A 20752-nucleotide genomic window follows, 5' to 3' on the forward strand; every position below is an offset into this window, starting at 1 on the left:
GGGCTCGTCCGGGATTTGAACCCGGGACCTCTCGCACCCAAAGCGAGAATCATACCCCTAGACCAACGAGCCGCTTGCGAAAACCAGAGATATGAAAGTATATGTAACAACACCAACCATAACGATACGAATTTATAGCCGTCATTTTTGTGAAAACAGTTATCTGGTTGTTGGCGAGAAATTCATAACTTGCACATGGTTTATGAACTGATACACAAAATAATGTCTCGACCAATACGTTGTTTTTCAATTAAAATTATTATAAAAAATGATTGCAACCAAAATAATGTTATGTATATGGGGGATACAACCATTCCAGCTCTGCAGACTTTGCTGCCAATAGACCGAATCATTAACTAGATCACTTGTTTTGGTACTGCCATGTACAGTAGCTTGTTTTTTGGTCGCTGGTTCAGGAATGGCTGAAGAATTATAACTTTTATCTGGAGCTAACTCTCCAAATAGCACTGCTGGGTGATTTGAGTCCATCTAGCCATAGTCAATCTAGCAATAATAAATACTCTCAGTAAAAAAAAAAAATCTTTAATTTCCAATCTGTAGAAACTATGAGAATAGAAAGGTTCAGAACATTTGTGAAACATTAAGCACAGTTGAAAAATATATGGCAATTAGAAATCAAAACTGGGTGGTATTCAGAGATAGATGGGAGGGGTTGAGGGTAGCTGAAGGGTGGGATATTGCGTTTCCGTAAAATGTATATAGTATGTATAAACTGGAAGTAGAAGCCTAACTATTGTTGTCCATTAGATTACTCCTAGTATGGGAGTAATATCTGGTAGGGTTAAGGGAAAATAATACAGAAGGAAAACATATACAAATATTTATAAATGGGGGATTGAAAATGATGCAGACAATTACATTGTTAGAACCCAAAATATGTTTGCAATATTAAAGTTTATCTAGCCACTAAAAATAAAAAAAATAAAAAAAGATGAGAATCATACCCGTCTCGTGACCAGGGTTCCTCAACTGGCAGCCTGTGGGTCGATTTGGACGAATTTGGCCCACGGGTGGTTTTGAGTTTTCTGAGCAAGACATTTTCATTGTAGGACAAAAACGCTGTAAAAACACCAGGAAATAAGCTTCAAATGATTTTGGAAATCTCTTCCCAACTATTCCCACGCATAATACGATGTGATCATATACAAATGTAAGCAAGGTTTGAAATGATTATGTTTTAGTCAAATAACATATCTGTTTGGACTTCTTGAGGTCAATTTGCAGTCCACAAATGATTTGTAATTATGTTCCGGTCCCCTGACCACCCACTCAAGAAAAAAATAGGCCCGCAACAGAATTTAGTTGATCCCTTGTCTCGACTAACAAGACGCTTGATAAAGCCGCAGATGTCGACGTATAAATAACTACATACCAATCATGAAGACACAAAATCGTTGCTGTCCAGGATGAATTTGTAGCTGTCGTTTTCTTTTAAACAGTTATCTGGTTGTTTGGCGGCAAACTCATAACTTGAAAATACAAAATGTACCTTTTCATTATGAAGAAAACGCTTTACAGGCTACCATTTCATCCAACTTGCCTTAATTTAGCTAATATTCTTGTTAAAAAAAAATTCTACCGGGAGCAAGATTGCTATATTATAAGGCTGGTTGAAGATGAAATACATTATAACAATGTTGTTTAAAATATATATCTAGTAGTAGGCCTGTGCAGAAATAAATACAATGCTGTTGTGTTGTTTGGTTCAACTTTCTCTTTGCCGCATGACAAAATGTGTAACATTTCAGGAAGTTAGCTGCTACCCCCCAACAAAATCATTAAAACCACGTTTCTGCAGGCCCACCCACCAACGAAATTCTGGCTATGCCATCTGGTTTTGACTAGAAAGGCTACTGCTTTTGTAAAAAAAAAAATCGGAGCCGGTTAGGAAAATTTACGCAGCAGGTTATGATAATGAATGTAGCAGGTTAGGATAATTAACGTAGCAGGTTAGGAAAGGGGTTTGGCGGGTTAGCTAAAATGCACAAAAAAACAACAACTTTCTAGCCATGACCGGCCCTCCTGCCAGACTAGCCTGAGCATACCATGTCTGAGGCTTTGAAACTAAACTGTTCATCATTATCAAATGAATTTAGGCATACTGTATGAGGATGTGGCACTTCAAGTGGTGGCATGGGTGGTGAAGATAGTGTTTATAACAGCTAGACCTAGTCTGTTGGCTAATTTTGTCCATATGGGACAATAAACGCAGTCCCACACAATATTTCTGGCTCCATCGTAGACTACCTTATTCTTACTTTACATTCACAGCCTTGAAAACGCCCCTCCAGTGCAGTCATCCAGGTAACTCGAGCCAACCCAGTGGTTGGATGTCATGGTTGGGTGTCTGCTGCAGACCTTTACAGATTATGGTGAGGCAGATGATTGAGTTTTACATTGTCATATTTTGCACTGGGCTGTTTTATAAAATGCTTTGTTACCCTATTAAAAATAGTATATTCTTTTTTAAAAATTATTTATTATAAATAGGCTTAATATAATCAGTTAAATTAATAATAATCGTAGCGTACTCTACATATTTATTCAAACTTTAGGTAAATTGCTTTCTATATGATTAAAGTTGAAGGACTTTGGATCAGACTAACCAATACTTTGTAACTTGTGATTTGAAGTATGACAACGACGAAGATGGTGATAAAGAGGAATATTAGTACGAATTGTAAAGTTTGGTAGCTAGTAGTATTACATTTGTGTCATATATTTTATTTATAAAAAGGACACCGATTAGGTATCAGTATCTTTGGAAAGGCACTGCATTATTAGAGGACAGTCAACGCCCAATGCATTCTGGTCCCTGTGCTGAAGAAACTGTTCGGTGTCTACAGGAATTTGAGGTGTCCATCCAGCCTCCAGAATCACTCGGTTTTCTTTCACTGACAATCGAAAAGGTAAATATTGCATTGTATTTATTAGCAAGTTGTAATATTTCACTGCCTCGTCGAATTAGGTTTGTCGCTTTAACTTCCTGTCGCATCCCAAGTAGCTTGTTAGCTAGCCTTTACTTTAGCAAAGTGGTTGGCTAGCTAAGTTAACGTTAGCTAGCTTTCAACGCTTGCTTTTAGACACCTTGCCGGAGAATCATTGTGAGCTAGCCACCATTGGCAATCATAATGTATCACAATTGACAAATTATATCTACACAGTCCGACTTGAAATGCGTGTTCGCTGGCTAGGTATTGTCAGAGCCATATATTTTAAAAATACATGGCTCTGTGTATTGCTAGCTCGCTAAGAAGCTAGCTAACTAATTTAAACGTTCAAGGCATCTCAAGCACGATTCAATGTCTGGGTAGACTCGTGTTTTGTTTTATTTAGCTAAACGGAGACTGCAAGATAGGCATTCTTTGACGTAACTACAATTTAATTTAGTTGTATTTTCATTCATTGAGACAGCGCTTTCATAACCCAGTCTCAGTAGTTTTGAAAGAAAGATGCCCGGCACTATTTCGAGTCAATTTCTCTGGCCTCTTCAGTCTCATCTGACTTGTGGTTGTCACACTTTCCGCTAACTGTAGGAAGAAAGGGCTTAAGTGTTTTAATTTCACTTCCAGTTTGAACATGTTACTTAGTTATAGAAAAGTCACTAGCTAGATAAATAAAAGTACAGCAATGAAAGTTGAATTGGAGGCAAAACCAGCTTGAGCAACAAATGCATTTGTGACGTGGTGTCAAAAGTTGTACGGGATGGCTTTTTTTTTTGTGGTGAGACATTCTTTTGAAAAGTCATTCTGAGCAGAGAGCAGACTTCCTGTCTCTCACAGTCCCCTAAATCATGTAGGCTATGCCGTCCTCCATTTTGTTAGTGTACACAGTTGTCATTCTCTTGAAGTAATAAATAGGCCTATTGATATAGTACTGCATGTTCTACTGAAAACAGAAGTACACTTTATATACAAAAGTATGTGGACACCCGTTCAAACTAGTGGTTTTGGCTGTTTCAGACACATGGTTGCTGACAGGTGTATAAAATCGAGCACACATCCATGCATTCTCCATAGACAAATATTGGCAGCTTACTGAATAGCTCAGTGACTTTCAATGTGGCACTTTCATAGGATGCCACCTTCCTAACAACTCAGTTTGTACAATTTCTGCCCTGGTCAACTAAGTGCTGTTATTGTGAAGTGAAATCTCTAGGCGCAACAGCTCCCAGAACGGGACCGCTGAAGCGTGTAAAAGTTTAGCCCCTGTCCCCGCAAAAGGCCTTCATTGTAAATAAGAATTTGTTCTTAACTGGCTTGCCTAGTTAAATAAAAAAAAGTTGTCTGTCCTCAGTTGTGACACTCACTACCAGGTTCCATACTACCTCTGGAAGCTACATCAGCACAATAACTGTTCGCTGGGAGCTTCATGAAATGGAGCCGCACACAGCCCTAAGTTCACCATGTGCAAATCCAAGCGTCGGCAGGAATGGTGTAAAGCTCGCTGCCATTGTGCTCCGGAGCAGTGGAAATGCGTTCTTTGTAGTGACTTCACTATCTGGCAGTCCGACAGATGAATCTGGGTTTGGCGGTTGCCCGGAGAACGCTACCTACCCCAATGCATAGTTCCAATTGTGAAGTTTGGTGGAGGAATAATGCTCTAGGGCTGTTTTTCATGGTTTGGGCTAGGCCTCTTAGTTCCAGTGAAGCATACAATGACATTCTAGACGATTCTATGCTTTCAACAGTTTGGGAAGGCCCTTTCCTATTTCAGCATGACCATGCCGTGTACAAAGCGAGGTCCAAACATATGTTTTGCCGACTGCAGGCCAGTCGAGAACTTGACTGGCCTGCACAGAGCACTGACCTCAACCCCATCAAACACCTTTGGGTTGAATTGGAACGCCCACTGTGAGCGAGGCCTAATCGCCCAACATCAGTGTCCGAACTCACTTAATGCTCTTGTGGATGAATGGAAGCAAGTCTCTGCAGCAATGTTCCAACATCTAGTGCAAAGCCTTCCCAGATGAGTGGAGGCTGTTATAGCAGCAAAGGGGGGACCAACTCCATATTAATGACCATGATTTTGGAATGAGATGTTTGACGAGCAGGTGTCCACATACTTTTGGTCATGTAATGTACCTGACATTTGACATCTGTTTTTATGTTCTCTGTTCTCTAGCAGGTTGAAAGAGCGCAAAATGTCTCAGGCGGAAAAAATGAAAGTAAGTTCCCGACCGAGTACAATTATAGGATGCTTGCATCCCCACAGCTCATTTTAATGTAATACTGTCAGGCAGTTAAATAAAAACAGAAAAACATTTTTTTTTAAAAAGTTCCCTCATAATATTCCAATAATTACCTCTGCCTATTTGTAATTGGCCTGCACTAACGCGATGGGATATGCTTTGGCAAATTAGGATTTATTCTAATTAAACCATCGGGCCTAAAGCCATTTGGGGTCTTAATTGCAGAATGCATGGCCACTCAAGCAGATGCTGCCAGCGTCCAGGCAGCTACTTCCTTCCCCATGACTCACAGTTGTGCCTTGACTTGTGTCGAAAGGCTCCATGAGAACACTGCCATCTCAGGCTTCACTCAGTCCTGCCCCTTGTTCACAGAGGGGGACCACTAGTTATACAAAGCCGTGAACAGTAATGGCTGTATTGCATTTCCAATGTATGGGCTTAGTCTAGCTATATTATAGAAAGCTAGTGTAATAATCCCTTCCTTACATCTGTTCATAAGATGAAAAGATCGGCCTAACTTTAAACCCTTTAGCTAGACTGCACATTCTCCCTGGTTATGTATAGGCCGGTTAAGGCCATAAACACTGGAATGCAATAATGCATTCCAGAGACAAGACAGTTCATTTGTGTACAGCTGATTCTTGAGTAGCTGCCTAATTGCTGGTTGTAATGTTTGCTGTGATTTGCACAACCCACAGATATGATTACTATAATATACTGTAGGTCCATCCTAGCCTGAAGACCCGATGTTGAATTGCATTAAATTATATGTCGGGCATCAATGAGCGTCTGGATAAGGAAGGTTTAATCTCAAAAGCTCTAATTTACAAGGCAGAATGTTGAATCAAATGTAATGTTTACTTACTCTACCGGTTGGTCCTTTTGCTGGAAGGAATGTGAGAACCTGTCCATAGGAAAGTGCAATTAAATCAACTTTTCAAAGCGCTGGTAGTGCGTTCAGATTTCTAATCACCTGATGAAACGGGACGCGTGCATACTTGCTGAGCTCGTGCACGTGTTTACGTGGTTCTCCGCATGCTTCAGGTGATCGAAGTCTGAACGCAATACCAGCTCTTTGAAAAGGTGAGTTACTTTCCTGCGGATATATTGTCTCCAAAAGGACCAACTGCATGGACAACAGGTAAAGTCAAAATATAATTTTAGTCAACATTCTGGCTTGTAGAGTTTGAGGAAGTGTTCCAAACAAATGAATGGCATTAATTTCGGACTGCGAATCGGAGGTATCAGTCTGTTAGGCAACCTAGGCATGGGCGGTATACCGGGGTATTTAGAAATAGTGACGATGTTTTTTCAATACATTTGCATTTTTGTAGCAATTGAAGTAAATAACCACATTCAAATCGTGTTTTTTTTCTTCAATAGTGATCAGGGACGTACAGCTATAGTTTTCCTTCACAGAAAATACATCCATTAGCGCAACACATTCGGCATAAAATAGCTTAATTGCTGTCATTTGAGCACAAGTAAATGTGCTTATAATAAAAAAGCAAAAATGATGCATGGCCATCATATTTCTAACGTCTTGGCCTATCATAGGAGTAATGTAGCCAGCTACTTTTCCTTATGTTTTGCTTAAAGTTAATATTGTATTTTACTGGAGAAAAATAGCCTTGCTACACTGAGAAAAGTATTGGAGAAAAGTAGCTACACATCAGAGCGCTGTCTGCTGATACCCGTTCCTGAGTTCTCATCCGAGTTTAGAAGTGCAACTGAAGCACAAAATGTTTCTGATGCCGAGCAGAAATTACAATAAGCATTTTAGATCCGTTTACAAAACGTAGCAAGATATTTCTGATGGTTTTTATTTAAAAACAATATCCTGTGTGAAAAACGAAGAATTGTGTTAGCAAGTTAAACTAGCGGGGTCTGTTATCTAAGTAAAATGGCTCAATTAATTAGGTGACGGGGGCGTCATTTTGTGTTAGCTTTCTGCCTGTTTAAGAATGTAACGGTCTTTTGGATTAGGTATTTGTACAGCTGCCACTGCGATCTTGATTTCCTTACGTTTTTTTCCCCCTGTTCTCGGCTTTCTGAACCTCCCACTCTTCTTCTAGCAGGCAGGCCGGTTGCCGTAGTGGCTCCAGACTCTACTACACAGACAGTGTGTTAACGCTTCTGGAGAGCCAGTAATGCATGCGTCAACATTGTTCAATGTCTCTCGTTCACATTCGCTTGTAAATGTACAAACTCACCAACACAAAAACATTCGGTAGCGCCTACCTATATATGTATCACTTTATGAGCCAGATTCCCTGTCATTGTAATTAGCTTATTTTTGTTTGTGCTCGTTAGCCTAGTTTAGCTAGCAGCCTCCATGGAAATTCGCTATTACTTGCGCTAATTTGGTTAGCATTCTGGTAGACGCCCAATTAAATTCTTAGCGTGTTTTGGCGCCCCCTTGTGTACTAAACCGAATTGAGGGCAGGACGTATGATATGAAAATCTGCATAACGCCCAACCCTAGCAACGACAACCCATGTCTCTGGAAATGTCAGTAAAAATGATGGTATTCCTGGGTTGAATGACTCTAGTTCTAATGAACATGTCTCGTGTTTTACAGCAGGGTCAGTTTACCAATCCAGAGACCCCGGGGTATGTGGGCTTTGCCAACCTGCCCAACCAGGTGCACCGCAAGTCGGTCAAAAAGGGCTTCGAGTTCACCCTCATGGTAGTTGGTGAGTGTCACAATATTTGTAACCTAAATAATGTCTGGTGTTTTTGTATGGAGAGGGTTGTAATTGCTTGTATGAAGTCGCTAGCTATAGTTGCCTTAGTTTGGCCTTAGACAGAATGGATACTCAGTGGTTTTGTGCAAAGCTCAAAACAACTGGTCTTTGGTTGTTGGTGAGTCAGACATTTTCTTGCTTTAGTTCTTTCCTCAGTTCAGTAGAGATTAGGAGCCTTGGCCTTCGAATGGGGAATGTGTGCCTAAATGATCATGTTCACACAGTTTTGGCATATCATAAGTGTTTTAGGAATGGGATGGCAACAGTAATCAATTAACATTTTGGATATACTTTTCCTTTTTCCTCTCCATTTGGAGTGGGTGGATAGCATCTCTCCCGTATGAAACATATGAACTGTGTACAGGCTTTTTTTTTTTACAGAAAAAAAATCCATCTGGGATTAGGCCTAGTTTGTGCTAAGCAGTTAGGTGTCAGTTCATGCTGTCGACAGAATGGAATGTGACTTCTTTGACTGTAAGCCCAGACAGTTGTTAGCTAGTTGACAAACGCATTCATTTCCTCTTCTCATAGCCTCGCCTCACCATTTTCACATTTCCCACCCTCCCCACATCTCAGTAACCACTGTTCCAAATCTCTTCGCTTCCTTTAGTGTTTTTATGTGTGTGTCTGAGAGTAGGATGTGTCAGGGATGATGTCAGAGGTCCTGGTTTAGGTCACAGTTGAGTCCAGCTGTGGACTCAACTATGTAAACGGATGGAGGCAGGGTTTCTCTGGGTCCTCTAGTTTAGCTGTGTGAAATGGTTTTCCTTTCTCTCATCTCCCTATTTGTCTGTGTGGTGTAGGGGAGGAGGAGAGCCCTATTGTACACTTATCCCCTCTGCCTTAAATAAACCAGACTGGAATGTGGCCCTGTGTGCTGGACAGGCCTCTGCTGCTGGAAAGTGTCTGTCTGTGTGTGACTGTGTGTTTAGATAAATCTGGTTTTACTGCCAGCTTAATGCATTTCCCAGGCTATGAGAGGCCTAATGTGTATCATTGGTTAGTGCTTGGCTAATATGCAGAGTCCAGGCTGGATGTCTGCCAACTAGCGGGCTATTTTGTGTATAAAAAAAAACTGCACACATTTTGTAGATTCTTGTAGTATTTGTGGTTTGTAGACTAAAGGTAATCGGGTATATTGCCTTTATCTTTATATTGGCTGTTTTGCCATGCAGGCACAATATAATCTATTCTGTTTTTAATTTGGTCCCTTTTTTTTGGAAAATAATGATAGTTTAGCTATTGATTCTGTGTGTCGTGTTTAGGTGAGTCTGGTCTGGGGAAGTCCACCCTCATCAACAGCTTGTTCCTCACTGATCTCTACCCAGAGAGAATCATCCCCGGAGCAGCAGGTATGACGTACACACATACCACGGCCACACTCCCAGCTATTACTCCAAAATGTCATTTGTTCCTGCATAACCTAATGGGAATCAATTTTAAAACCAATTATGCCAAATCACCCCTCATTTATTCAGTGGCCTCAAGTGTCTGGAAAGTAAAAGCCTAACCTTTTATCTCCTTTTAATTGTAATCCACAGAGAAGATTGAGCGCACGGTTCAGATCGAAGCATCTACGGTTGAGATCGAGGAGCGAGGGGTGAAGCTCCGCCTCACCGTGGTGGACACGCCCGGATACGGTGACGCCATCAACAGCCAGGACTGGTACGCCGCTATGGTTGTATAGACAGGGGACCTGATCCTGTCCATTCAAATGTAATAACTTTATTTCTCCATGATCTGTTTGTGCATGGACAAATATGTTATTGCTGGAGTACCGTTGATGTATTTTGTAACCATGTCATATGGTTGTCACAAAGTCCTAATTATGGCTCAACCGCTCCTATTTATAGAATTGATTTTAACCGTAAACACACTTCTGACCTTATACCTAACCCTAACTTTAAATAAAGATCAAAAATCAAAAGGTTTGTTTTCATAAAGTTGTATGATATATTTAGACTTTGTTGCTGTGGTAACAAGTGACGACGATGTCACACAAGGTGTTTAACTACATGGTCCCACCACCGTGCTGCTTCCTCTGTTCTCCCGCAGTTTCAGCACCATCATCGCCTACATCGACGACCAGTTTGAGAGATACCTCCACGACGAGAGCGGTCTGAACCGCCGGCACATCGTGGACAACCGCGTTCACTGCTGCTTCTATTTCATCTCCCCGCTGGGTCATGGGTACACACACACACACACACTAGGGTTGGGTGATAGTATTGGATTTTGAAGCTGATTGACAGCCATCGTCGATGGTGATGACATGGTGATGTAACCGACAATGCATAGCCTATTTCAACTTGACTGGCACCAGACAGTATAGAGCTGACCGGGCAACCCATAGCAGGGCCATGCTATAGCCTGCGTAACCTTTTTCAGTAAATTTGTTTTAAACAAGTCATAGAATGTAAGAACACTGTAGACAGGGCTGTGGCGGTCACGAAATTTCGTCAGCTGATGATTGTCACGCAAATAACTGTCGGTCTCAGTAATTGACTGTTAATTAACATAAACACATTTAGCATCTCCTGACTTCCACACAGCCTACAAGCCATTTTAAAAAGTCTAATAAATCTATGTAATCTAACCTACACCTTCAAAATAAATCAATTATTTATTTTAGACAGGTCTAAAGAAGCATGATATGGAGAAAATTTATATTTCAGAAGAAAATAATAGCAAAAATGTATTGTTTTAATATGAAGTAGTGTGGCAGGAGAAAAGCAAGTATGCACAAAAACTGAAATAATATTCGCATCAAAATGGAGAGAAAATGCCAAATTGTGCTTTTAAGCTCTCTGTGGGACTGTAGTGTCCCACTTGGCCAAAAGCCAGAGAAAATACAGAGCGCCAAATTCAAATAAATTCCTATAAATATCTAACTTTCATGAAATCACACATGTAAGATACCAAATTAAAGCTACACGTGTTGTGAATCCAGCCAACATGTCACATTTCAAAAAGGCTTTTCGGCGAAAGCAAACAATGCTATTATCTGAGGATAGCACCTCCATAAACAAAAGGGAGAACATTTCAACCCTGCAGGCGCGACACAAAACGCAGAAATAAAAATATAAATCATGCTTTACCTTTGACGAGCTTCTTCTGTTGGCACTCCAATATGTTCCATAAACATCAATGGTCCTTTTGTTCGATTAATTCCGTCCATATATGTCCATTTCATTTGGCGCGTTTGATCCAGAAAAACACCGGTTCCAAATTGCGCAACGTGACCTACAAAATATCTCAAAAGTTACCTGTAAAATTTGCCAAAACATTTCAAACTACTTTTGTAATACAACTTTAGGTATTTTAAGTAAATAATCAATAAAATTGAAGACTGGATGATCTGTGTTCAATACAGGAAGAAAACAAACTGAAGCAGAAATATGGATTCCCAATGAAAACGCATTGAAAAGAGGGTGACCTAAAATATATAAAAAGAATGTGAATGGTTTGTCCTCTGGGTTTCGCCTGCTACATAAGTTCTGTTATAGTCAGACATGATTCAAACATTTTTTGAAACTTCAGTGTTTTCAATCCAAATCTACTAATAATATGCATATCTTCTGGGGATGAGTAGCAGGCAGTTGAATTTGGGCATGCTTTTCATCCAAAATTCCAAATGCTGCCACCTATCCTAGAGAAGTTAAAATAATTTGACACCTCTATAAAAAAAAATATATAGGCTCTGGCTAGATGTCCTAGATCATCTGATATTGAGACTGGACATTTTGTGCTGCTTTGGTGAAAAGCTCCATCTAGGATTGTTGCGGTGACCATATTACCGCCACACCACCGGTCACAAATTATGACGACTTAAGTTCCACATGACTGTTTAGTCACTGTAATTAGGCTTGTCCAAGCTCTGATGTTTCTGCTGGTCATTAATAGCTTACCAAACTTGCTAACTGCCTGGTACTCAGCACTCTATTCTCCCTCTAATCACTCTGACATCAATGCAAATTTATTAGAAAATCTAATCAAACAATTCATGAGAGCTCATGTTGCGCAACATTTCTATAGACTATGCAATTGTGTGAGAACCGAGTGATGGCCTCTGAAAACGAGGATCCCATCAGCTTTCTATAGGCTAGGCCTACTTTTATTTATCAACTTTCCTAATATTTAAGCACATTGCGTCTCTTTACAGCAGGAGTATAGCCTACCTGGCTGGCATGAAAATGAACCACGGGGAAAAGCGTCCTCCATTTGCCGTTTAAGTGCATGGATGACATTTTTTCCCACTGCCCATGTTTCCATACAGGTCCAGTCTAAATCAAAACAAATGTCACACACATTATTTAGTATACAGGTAAAGACAACATTAAATCAAGAGTAGTCTGATGGGTGACAATATTAACTTATCACTTGTGAATGATGCCCAGCATAAGAAACAAAGCCTTTTTTTTAATGTAGCCTAGCCTATAGGCATATATGCTTTAAGGTTTTGTCTCACAACTAAAGTGGCCAAGTCAATTCTTAATTTTAAGTACGTTTTAATCCGCTTTAAAAGGGGTGTATAGCCTAACTGGCATATACAGTGCATTTGGAAAGTGTTCAGACCACATGACTTTTTCCACATTTTGTTACGTTACAGCCTTGTTCTAAAATTGATTAAATCGTTTCCCCCTCATCAATCTACACACAATACCCCATAATGACATGGTAAAAACAGGTTTTTATTCATTTTTTCAAATGTATTAAAAGTAAAGAACTCTCACATTTACATTAGTATTCAGACCCTTTACACAGTACTTTGTTGAAGTGCAATTACAGCCTAGTCTTCTTGGGTATGATGCTACAAGCTTGGCACACCTGTATTTGGGGAATTTCTCCCATTTTTCTCTGCAGATCTTCTCAAGCTTTGTCAGGTTTGATGGAGTGTCGCTGCACAGCTATTTTCAGGTCCCTCCAGAGATGTTAGATGGGGTTCAAATCCGGGCTCTGGCTGGGTCAATCAAGGACATTGACTTGTCCCAAAGCCACTCCTGCGTTGTCTTAGCTGTGTGCTTAGGGTTTTTGTCCTGTTGGAAGGTGAACCATCGCCCCAGTCTGAGATCTTGAGCGCTCTGGAGCAGGTTTAAATCAGGTTCATCTTTCCCTCGATCCTGACTAGTCTCAGTCCCTGCTGCTGAAAACCATCCGGAGAGCATGATTCTGCCACCACCATGCTTCACCGTAGGGATGGTGCCAGGTTTCCTCCAGACATGACGCTTGTCATTCAGGCCAAAGAGTTCAATTTTGGTTTCATCAGACCAGAGAATTGTCATGGTCTGGGTCCTTTAGGTGCCCAAGTGGGCTTATTACTGAGGAGTGGCTTCTGGCAGGCCACTCTACCATAAAGACCTGATTGGGAGAGTGCTGCAGATATAGTTGTCCTTCTGGAAGGGTCTCCCATCTCCGCAGAGGAACTCTGGAGCTCTGTGAGATGAATATTTGGTTCTTGGTCACCTCCCTGACCAAGGCCCTTCTTCCCTGATTGCTGTTTGGCCAGGCAGCCAGCTCTAGGAAGAGTCTTGGTGGTTTCAAACATCTTCAATTTAAGAATAGAGGCCATTGTGCTCTTGGACCTTCAATGCTGCAGTAATTTTTTGATACCCTTCCCCAGATCTGTGTTTCGGAGCTCTACAGACAAGTCCTTTGACCTCATGGCTTGGTTTATGCTCTGACATACACTGAACTGTGGAACCTTATCTCGACAGGTGTGTGCCTTTCCAAATCAGGTCCAATCAATTGAATTTACCTCAGACTCCAAATCAAATTATAGAAAGAGCTCAAGGATCACCAATGGAAACAATGCACTTGAGCTAAATTTCAAGTCGCATAGCAAAGGGTCTGAATACTTATCTAAGGTATTTCTGTTTATTTTTTATAAATTAGCATATAAAAAATCTGAACCTGTTTTTGCTTTGTTATTGGGTATTTTGTGTAGCTTGATGAGGGAAAACATTTTAATTGAATCCATTTTATAACAAGGCTGTAATGTAACGAAATGTGGAAAGTCAAGGGATCTGAATACTTTGCGAATGCACTGTATGTAAGCCTACCTACAATGTATAATAATAATAATAATAATAATAATAATAATAATAATAATAGGAAGATTAGGCAAAAACATGAATCATTGAATAATTACTCAGTTCTGGGGACAGCAGAGTTGCGTGGCTGTAGCCGGGCCCTTGATATACCAAGATTTTATAGGTGCCAATGCTTTATCACAATAGGACAAAGGTTGATGTCGCCCAACCCTAAGACACACACACCAATAGTAGTTCCATATCAATGCCAGTCTTGACAATGTAATACTAACCATCACATTTTCAACATTTTAGTTTACCTTGACTTTACATGAGCACCCCCCTGTGGAATTCCCTGTTCTTACACCCTCCCGCTCTCCCTTTCTCTCTCAGGCTGAAGCCTCTGGATGTACAGTTCATGAAGGCCATCCACAACAAAGTCAACGTGGTCCCTGTCATCGCTAAGGCCGACACACTCACCCTGCGAGAGAGGGAGAGGCTCAAGCGCAGGGTAGGAAACACAGTATAGCTCAATGTCAGGATAGGACACATATTATAGCTCTTGACTCTCAAAAGTATACGATAGGAGAACAGGTTAAGTGTTGTCAAACAAGGTATGTGGATGTAGCTATCGTACTTAAGACACAACTGCACCATGTGCCTGTATTGTATTAAGTAATCCCTCTGGAACAAAGGTGTGTGTGTGTGTGTGTGTATATATATATATATTTTGGCCATTTACTTTTGATATATATAGATATATATAGATATAGAGATATATATATATATCTATATCTATATCTATATCTCTATATATCTATATATATCAAAAGTAAATGGCCAAAATGACTTTTCCATCCTCCATGTTGCTATAGATCCTGGATGAGATTGATGAGCATAGTATCAAGATCTATCACCTCCCTGACGCAGAGTCTGACGAGGACGAAGAATTCAAGGAGCAGACCAGGACTCTCAAAGTAATCCTCTCCTCCACCTCAACTAATTTATCTCCTTACAAAGATTCCTAATGCAAAACTTCTTTCCTTATATTTATTTGATTTTTTTCAGATTAAAAAAAAATATATATAATAATTTTTAAATCTTAGCTCAGTGTTTTGGTAACACCAAAGGATCCTCATTAGCTGTTGCGAAAGCAGCATCTACTCTTCCTGGGGTCCACATGAAACATGACATCATACAGAACATTAATAGACAAGGACAAAACTACATACATTTTAAATTGTCTCACGTTGGTTGATTTAGGGTTGTGGGTTTGAATGCTGCACGGGCCACATACTGAATAGAATATGGTAGCTATTTGAATCATTAACCTCTGCTCTTTCCTCGTCCTCCTTTCTCCTCCCCTAGGCCAGTATTCCCTTTGCGGTGGTGGGCTCCAACCAGCAGATCGAGGCCAAGGGGAAGAAGGTGCGGGGTCGCCTGTACCCCTGGGGCGTGGTGGAAGTGGAGAACCCCGAGCACAACGACTTCCTCAAGCTGCGCACCATGCTGATGTGAGTGGGTGGGAGATAGGGGGACTGCACTGGGCCTTGTCTGAGGAGCTGCTTTGCGGTCTTTGTATATCAGACATGAATAGCCGCATTGAAAAACAGCTTGAGAATCCTGATTTGAAATTGGTGGCGATTTTGATTTAGTGTTCATGGTTGATTTAGTTTATACTCTATCGATGAATGCTTGTCTTTTACTAAGCTGTGTCAGTTGTAAAAACAGAGTGGCTGTGGTTCTGGATTTTCTGAAACCCGATTTGCCGTAGTTTAAGATGCAGAGATTTCTGCACGTGAAAAATCCGTATTCGCTGCCACGGCCCTAAGTGTGTGATTTATCAATCCGTTACTTATCAGGCATAAGTAGTGGCAGTCCTGTCTCACATACTGCTTGGCGATTCCATTATGAGGTAAGCCTTCTGTGATCGACTAACTTGAGTTAAGTTGTTGGTTTAGTGCTTCATTGATTGATTGATGCCTATCCATCCGCAGCACCCACATGCAGGATCTGCAGGAGGTGACCCAGGACCTGCACTACGAGAACTTCCGATCGGAGCGCCTCAAACGGGGCGGCAGGTTGTCCTCCCATGGTTACGTTATGTCTCCTGCGTACGTACCTGTCTGCTTGCATTTCTGCACCCCCCCACCCCAACCTCCATACATAGTAATATACAGCCAAGGACTTAATGCCACATATAACAGATGATGTTGACACAATTTAACACAAGACTCAGTTGACTGACTTGGAATTGAATGACTTACCTGATTATACGACAATGAATGGGTAACTAATCCATTGTCTCAGACAGTGGCACTTGTCTGGGGCAAAATTCTGTCAATACGTAGTTAGGTGATCATTCGCATTTAAATGTGTTTAACATTACACTGTTGTAAAATACATATTTTTTTTAACAGGATGTATAATTTTGGATGTACATTCTACAACAATTGGACCTTGGTAGTGGGTTATGGTTGAATATCCTAGTGGACTATGGGTTTTTAACCAGTACATAGTCTGTTATAGGTTGTATGGGTATCATATAACTCTAAGAGTTTGGACCCTTTGGATTTTTTGAGACCTTCCCCTATAGCCAATCCAGGAGAAGGGAGTGATTTTACTGCCTTCCCATTGGCTTGTCATCAGCCCAATGATGCTCTGGTCTGTCCAATCCCATGAGTGAACTGTTGGAGGTACCCCCCGACCCTCTCTTCTTGCTTCTGCAGCTTGCCCTCTTTCACTTTAGCAGCCAGCTGTCCACTGCTCTACCTTTAACCTCCTGCCCCTCTTTCTACGTGTTGCTTTAGTCACGTCTGCTTAAATGCTAGAAACCACACACACACACACACACACACACACACACCAGATTTGGGCTTTTACTAAACTGCCTTTCAGAGACCTATGCATGGTGGGGTTTTCTGTCCTCTACCTTTTCTGCTCATTGTATGAATGACAATGGGAGTATTAAAGTGTATTTTCTTCTGATAGCACAACCCATGTAAAAACAGACTTGCAAGAACTTGAAATGTACGAGGTTTCCAGTGTCTGTCTTTGGATATTTACGGTAAGTCTCCCCCATGATTGGGACTTCAGCCTAAAGAGCCAAACTCACCAAACCCGTGTCTATGTTCCAGGCAGGGGCAGGGCCAGGGGCCTGAGCCGGAGGAAATGGACAAGGACATGATCCTGCAGGAGAAGGAGGCGGAGGTAAATAGCTAACCGTTCATTTCCCTCTCATTCATCACTCCCACTACCGTTCTACTATGTCTCTCTCTCTGCCTGTTCACCTTTATGGGAGTATCACACAATCTTGAATGGCCCCTCGCATTACATCCTACACCCTCACTTTTATTTGAAGGACTGTGATGTTTATTTCATGTGAATGAGGTAGTTGTTTTGAGGGGGGGTGGGGATTTTAGTCACTCTTCTATGTGTTGGTCATAATGTTGTTTTGTGTTCTGTGCAGCTGAGGAGGATGCAGGAGATGATTACCAAGATGCAGGCTCAGATGCAAATCAAGCCTGACGGCGCGGGAGATGTCCAGCATGTGTGAAATACACCACGGTAACAACAAGTCCATTTGACACTCCGCACAACCAAGCTGTGCTGTGAAGACTGAAATGTACCCTGTAAATATTATTTTTATGACCTATTCAGAGATACTCGAGCAGATTTGTTGATCCATTGAGTGTTCATATACATCCAAAGTTAGGAAATACAAGTCAGAATTTTATGGTATTGTCTTTCCTTGCAGGTTTTCAAGCTGTTATTTGAGCTTGACCAGACATGGATGGAAGGATTGCGGAAGAGAAGGGTGTGAAAATGAGAACGATAACTGGTCTTTGTCTCGTACTGCTTGCTACTTTTTAGTTTATTTCGCTCCTACTTGGAATTATTTTGAGTTTTTCTTGTTTTTATTTTTATATAAGCAGTATTATGTTTTATATTTACACTTTCTTTAATATTCCATATGGCTTATTATTAATTTCTTCCATACTATTGGACCATGCCAGTTAGTCACCAAATGGAGAATAACCCTCCTTTAACCTGGAGTATGCTCTTATTATAGCGGACATTGTTACATTATTTTTTTTTATGTTGAGAAAGACAAAAGCTGCTGCTCTTCAAGGCTGTCCACTTGGGCCCCATCTAAAACCACTCACAAAATTATCAATCATGTTGCCAACTGTGGCTCCAAGTTCCAAGTGGGAAAGGACAACTTAGTTAGCAACTCTCTTCTGTCTTTCATGGAGCCATACAGCTAAAACCATAATGTTTTTTTCTTTAATGGTTGTCATGCCAATGTTGGAGAATTCTTTAAAGATATTTCTTAAAGATCTAGTCTTTCGAAAAGCAGCTAAATTATTTTCTTAATCCATGGATTCATTGACAGGGTTCTTTCTCCCACTCCCCTGCATGCAACGCTTAACCCTGTCTGATGTTGTGTTCAAACGACTGGTTATGACTGAAATGCATGACACTGTGACCTTCCCAGTCATCCTGTAGCCCTGAACCAATGAAGGAGACATACTGTGGTGTTTTTTTTTTACTGTATGTGCCTCTATAAATCCTGGGCCTGTAAAGTGTCTGAGTAGGAGAGCAGATCTAGAATCAGTCTAGTCTTTTAGATCGTTATGATATGATCATATAGACTGACAGACCTACCTTGCAATCTTTTTTTGTATTGTAACTGCAGTCGACTGTGGTATTCTGGACACGGTAATTGCAGAATAACTGCAGTTAGAGTGCAACATTACTGTAGTAAGAAAGTGAAGTATAACTGAGGTATGCTGAAATAACAATCTTTTTTTTTCCGTAAGGGCTGATCCTAGATCAGCACTCCTGCTCTGAGACGCTCTGAATATGGGCCCAGGCTCCCTATGCCCCCAGGTTTTAACATATTGTAAAGTGGTTTGATATTTGAGGCGAAAGTCCTGGCCAACTAAAAGTAAATTGAATTACTGATGTTCGGACCAGGCTCATGTATTGCAGGTGACATTGCTTTTCTTCGTGTGTGTCTCCCATGATATTGATGATTGTGGAATAAAGTGCATCCAGTCTGTGAGAGGTCATGCTGCAAAGGCACACTGTACGTCGTGCTATATGATATCTATCCATATCTTATGTTCTTTATGGCTGTGTGTGTCAATGGGTTAAGACTGACATTTGGATGTTGGACAGGACCAGTTAGTTGCTATGGCTATCGTCATGGTGATCTGGTTTGTTTGTCACCAGCTTTGCCCATATCTCCCTCAAGCCAAGCCCGAGTTCTTAACATTCCGGTTTATGCGGTTTTTAATCTAATCACTGTCAAATAAAACCCTTGATGTATACCATCTTGTATTAATGTTTTTATTCGAGCTAGATTCTAGTTTGCGTCATTTGTCATTCTGGGGCTTGTATATGGCCAATGTACAACAGCTAAAGGCTGTATCAAGGCATTCTGCTTCATTGTCTAAGAATATACCACACCTCAAGCCTAGTGGCTCGTCTAGCCACGGGATAAATCCTTATCTAATCTTCTATCCAGATTTTCTTTTTACAGATTACCATATCCTCCGTCTGGTAATGTTCTCCCGGTGATTTGACCGTGTCACTCTTCGACCACAGACTGAAGGAGAACATGCTGACTAAACTCACTTCTACGGCTCCACCCCCGCCACCTTCCTCGACTACATCATTGTCACAACCTCACGTCTGTCTCCTTGCCTCTGGCAGGCAGAGTTGCTACACCTTCCTTGACTAAGTACATGTATGCCAGTAACCTTAGGCTCAAATCTACTACACAAATGATTCGGATGTTCCTCCTCCTACCACTTTCTGCTAGCTTTTGGCTGTCACTGATCCATTCAACTGACTTCTTTCCTCTTTTAAAAATGTTACTTGCCCACCAATTTGGATTGCATGAAATTGGGGAGGAAAAAAATACATAAACACATTAATTTGCCCATCTATTTAGATTCATGAGTTCAGTGATCCTGTTCAGTTTGAAATACAACGTTCATCAATAGAGAACATGTATAAGAGCTCCTCACACTAATCCAAATGTGTATATATTATTTAAAGCTTAGTAGTTGGTATGCTGGCCAAAACAATACTAACCACAAGTTTGTTTCTAAAAAAATGAATCCTTTCTCCCTTGATTGAGAAGCACTGATCTGAATGTTAAGGCAACAGATGACTGGAAGTGAAGGCAATATTTCATAGCACGTTCACTCATCAAATCTTTGTATATCAGTGGTTGATTTGACGTAGAAAGTAAAGGAAGCATTTTAAATGATTTAGAACTAAGCCTACACTATTCCCCCCCCCCCCCCCCCCCCCCCCCCCTTGTTTGTCCTTGTCTCCATGCTACATGATTGAGAACGTGGTGCTGCTGATCACCGGTGTCCTGAAGCAGAGCTGCTGCCAAGGTGCCTCCCACTGGGAATGTTTGATCAGATTGGCATGGCCCGCACCCCAACGGAGTTCTACTATGCCATCCTGGTGGACACGTCTAGGTCATCGCTAGATGACAATAAGCATCTTCTGTAGGCATCAGCAGGCATTTGATGGGGGATGACATATCTGATTTTAATATCTATAAATGACATTTTACAGAATTTGAATGGAAATATCTAGGGCAAGCAGTATTTTTTTTCTCAAACATTTTGCCAAACGAGCTACTTTGACTATGGTCCTTTCACATCAGAGAATGTTCAAAAACCTGTCCTTAATACTGTAACCCAGTGTATGTGTTTGTACAACCTAGTCAGAAGGGG

The 20752-nt window shown here is 40.9% G+C and overlaps 1 protein-coding gene and 1 non-coding gene across 6 annotated transcripts; one reads left to right on the forward strand and one right to left on the reverse strand.

The window, feature by feature from the left end:
* On the reverse strand, positions 1 to 72 carry trnap-ugg. The gene has a single exon. It is a non-coding gene; the product is annotated as a tRNA-Pro (tRNA).
* Positions 73 to 2772: 2700 nt separating this feature from the next.
* LOC110508962 (septin-2) lies at positions 2773 to 19327 on the forward strand. Of its 5 annotated transcripts, none has more exons than XM_021589890.2 (13): positions 2773 to 2930; positions 5146 to 5188; positions 7794 to 7908; positions 9225 to 9311; positions 9501 to 9624; positions 10015 to 10149; positions 14382 to 14499; positions 14864 to 14965; positions 15357 to 15502; positions 15986 to 16102; positions 17126 to 17198; positions 17458 to 17555; positions 17746 to 19327. In XM_021589890.2, the coding sequence occupies exons 2-12, from the start codon at positions 5165 to 5167 to the stop codon at positions 17542 to 17544; spliced, it is 1128 nt and encodes a 375-aa protein (XP_021445565.1). In that variant the 5' UTR covers positions 2773 to 2930; positions 5146 to 5164; the 3' UTR covers positions 17545 to 17555; positions 17746 to 19327. The 5 variants fall into 5 exon arrangements, with proteins under 5 accessions (XP_021445565.1, XP_021445566.1, XP_036821998.1 ...); XM_021589891.2 differs by having other exon boundaries at positions 15986 to 16069; XM_036966103.1 differs by lacking the exon at positions 5146 to 5188 and having other exon boundaries at positions 2774 to 2930.
* Positions 19328 to 20752: the final 1425 nt, after the last annotated feature.

Source organism: Oncorhynchus mykiss, chromosome 28 (assembly GCF_013265735.2).
Source record: "Oncorhynchus mykiss isolate Arlee chromosome 28, USDA_OmykA_1.1, whole genome shotgun sequence".
Lineage (NCBI taxonomy): Eukaryota > Metazoa > Chordata > Actinopteri > Salmoniformes > Salmonidae > Oncorhynchus > Oncorhynchus mykiss.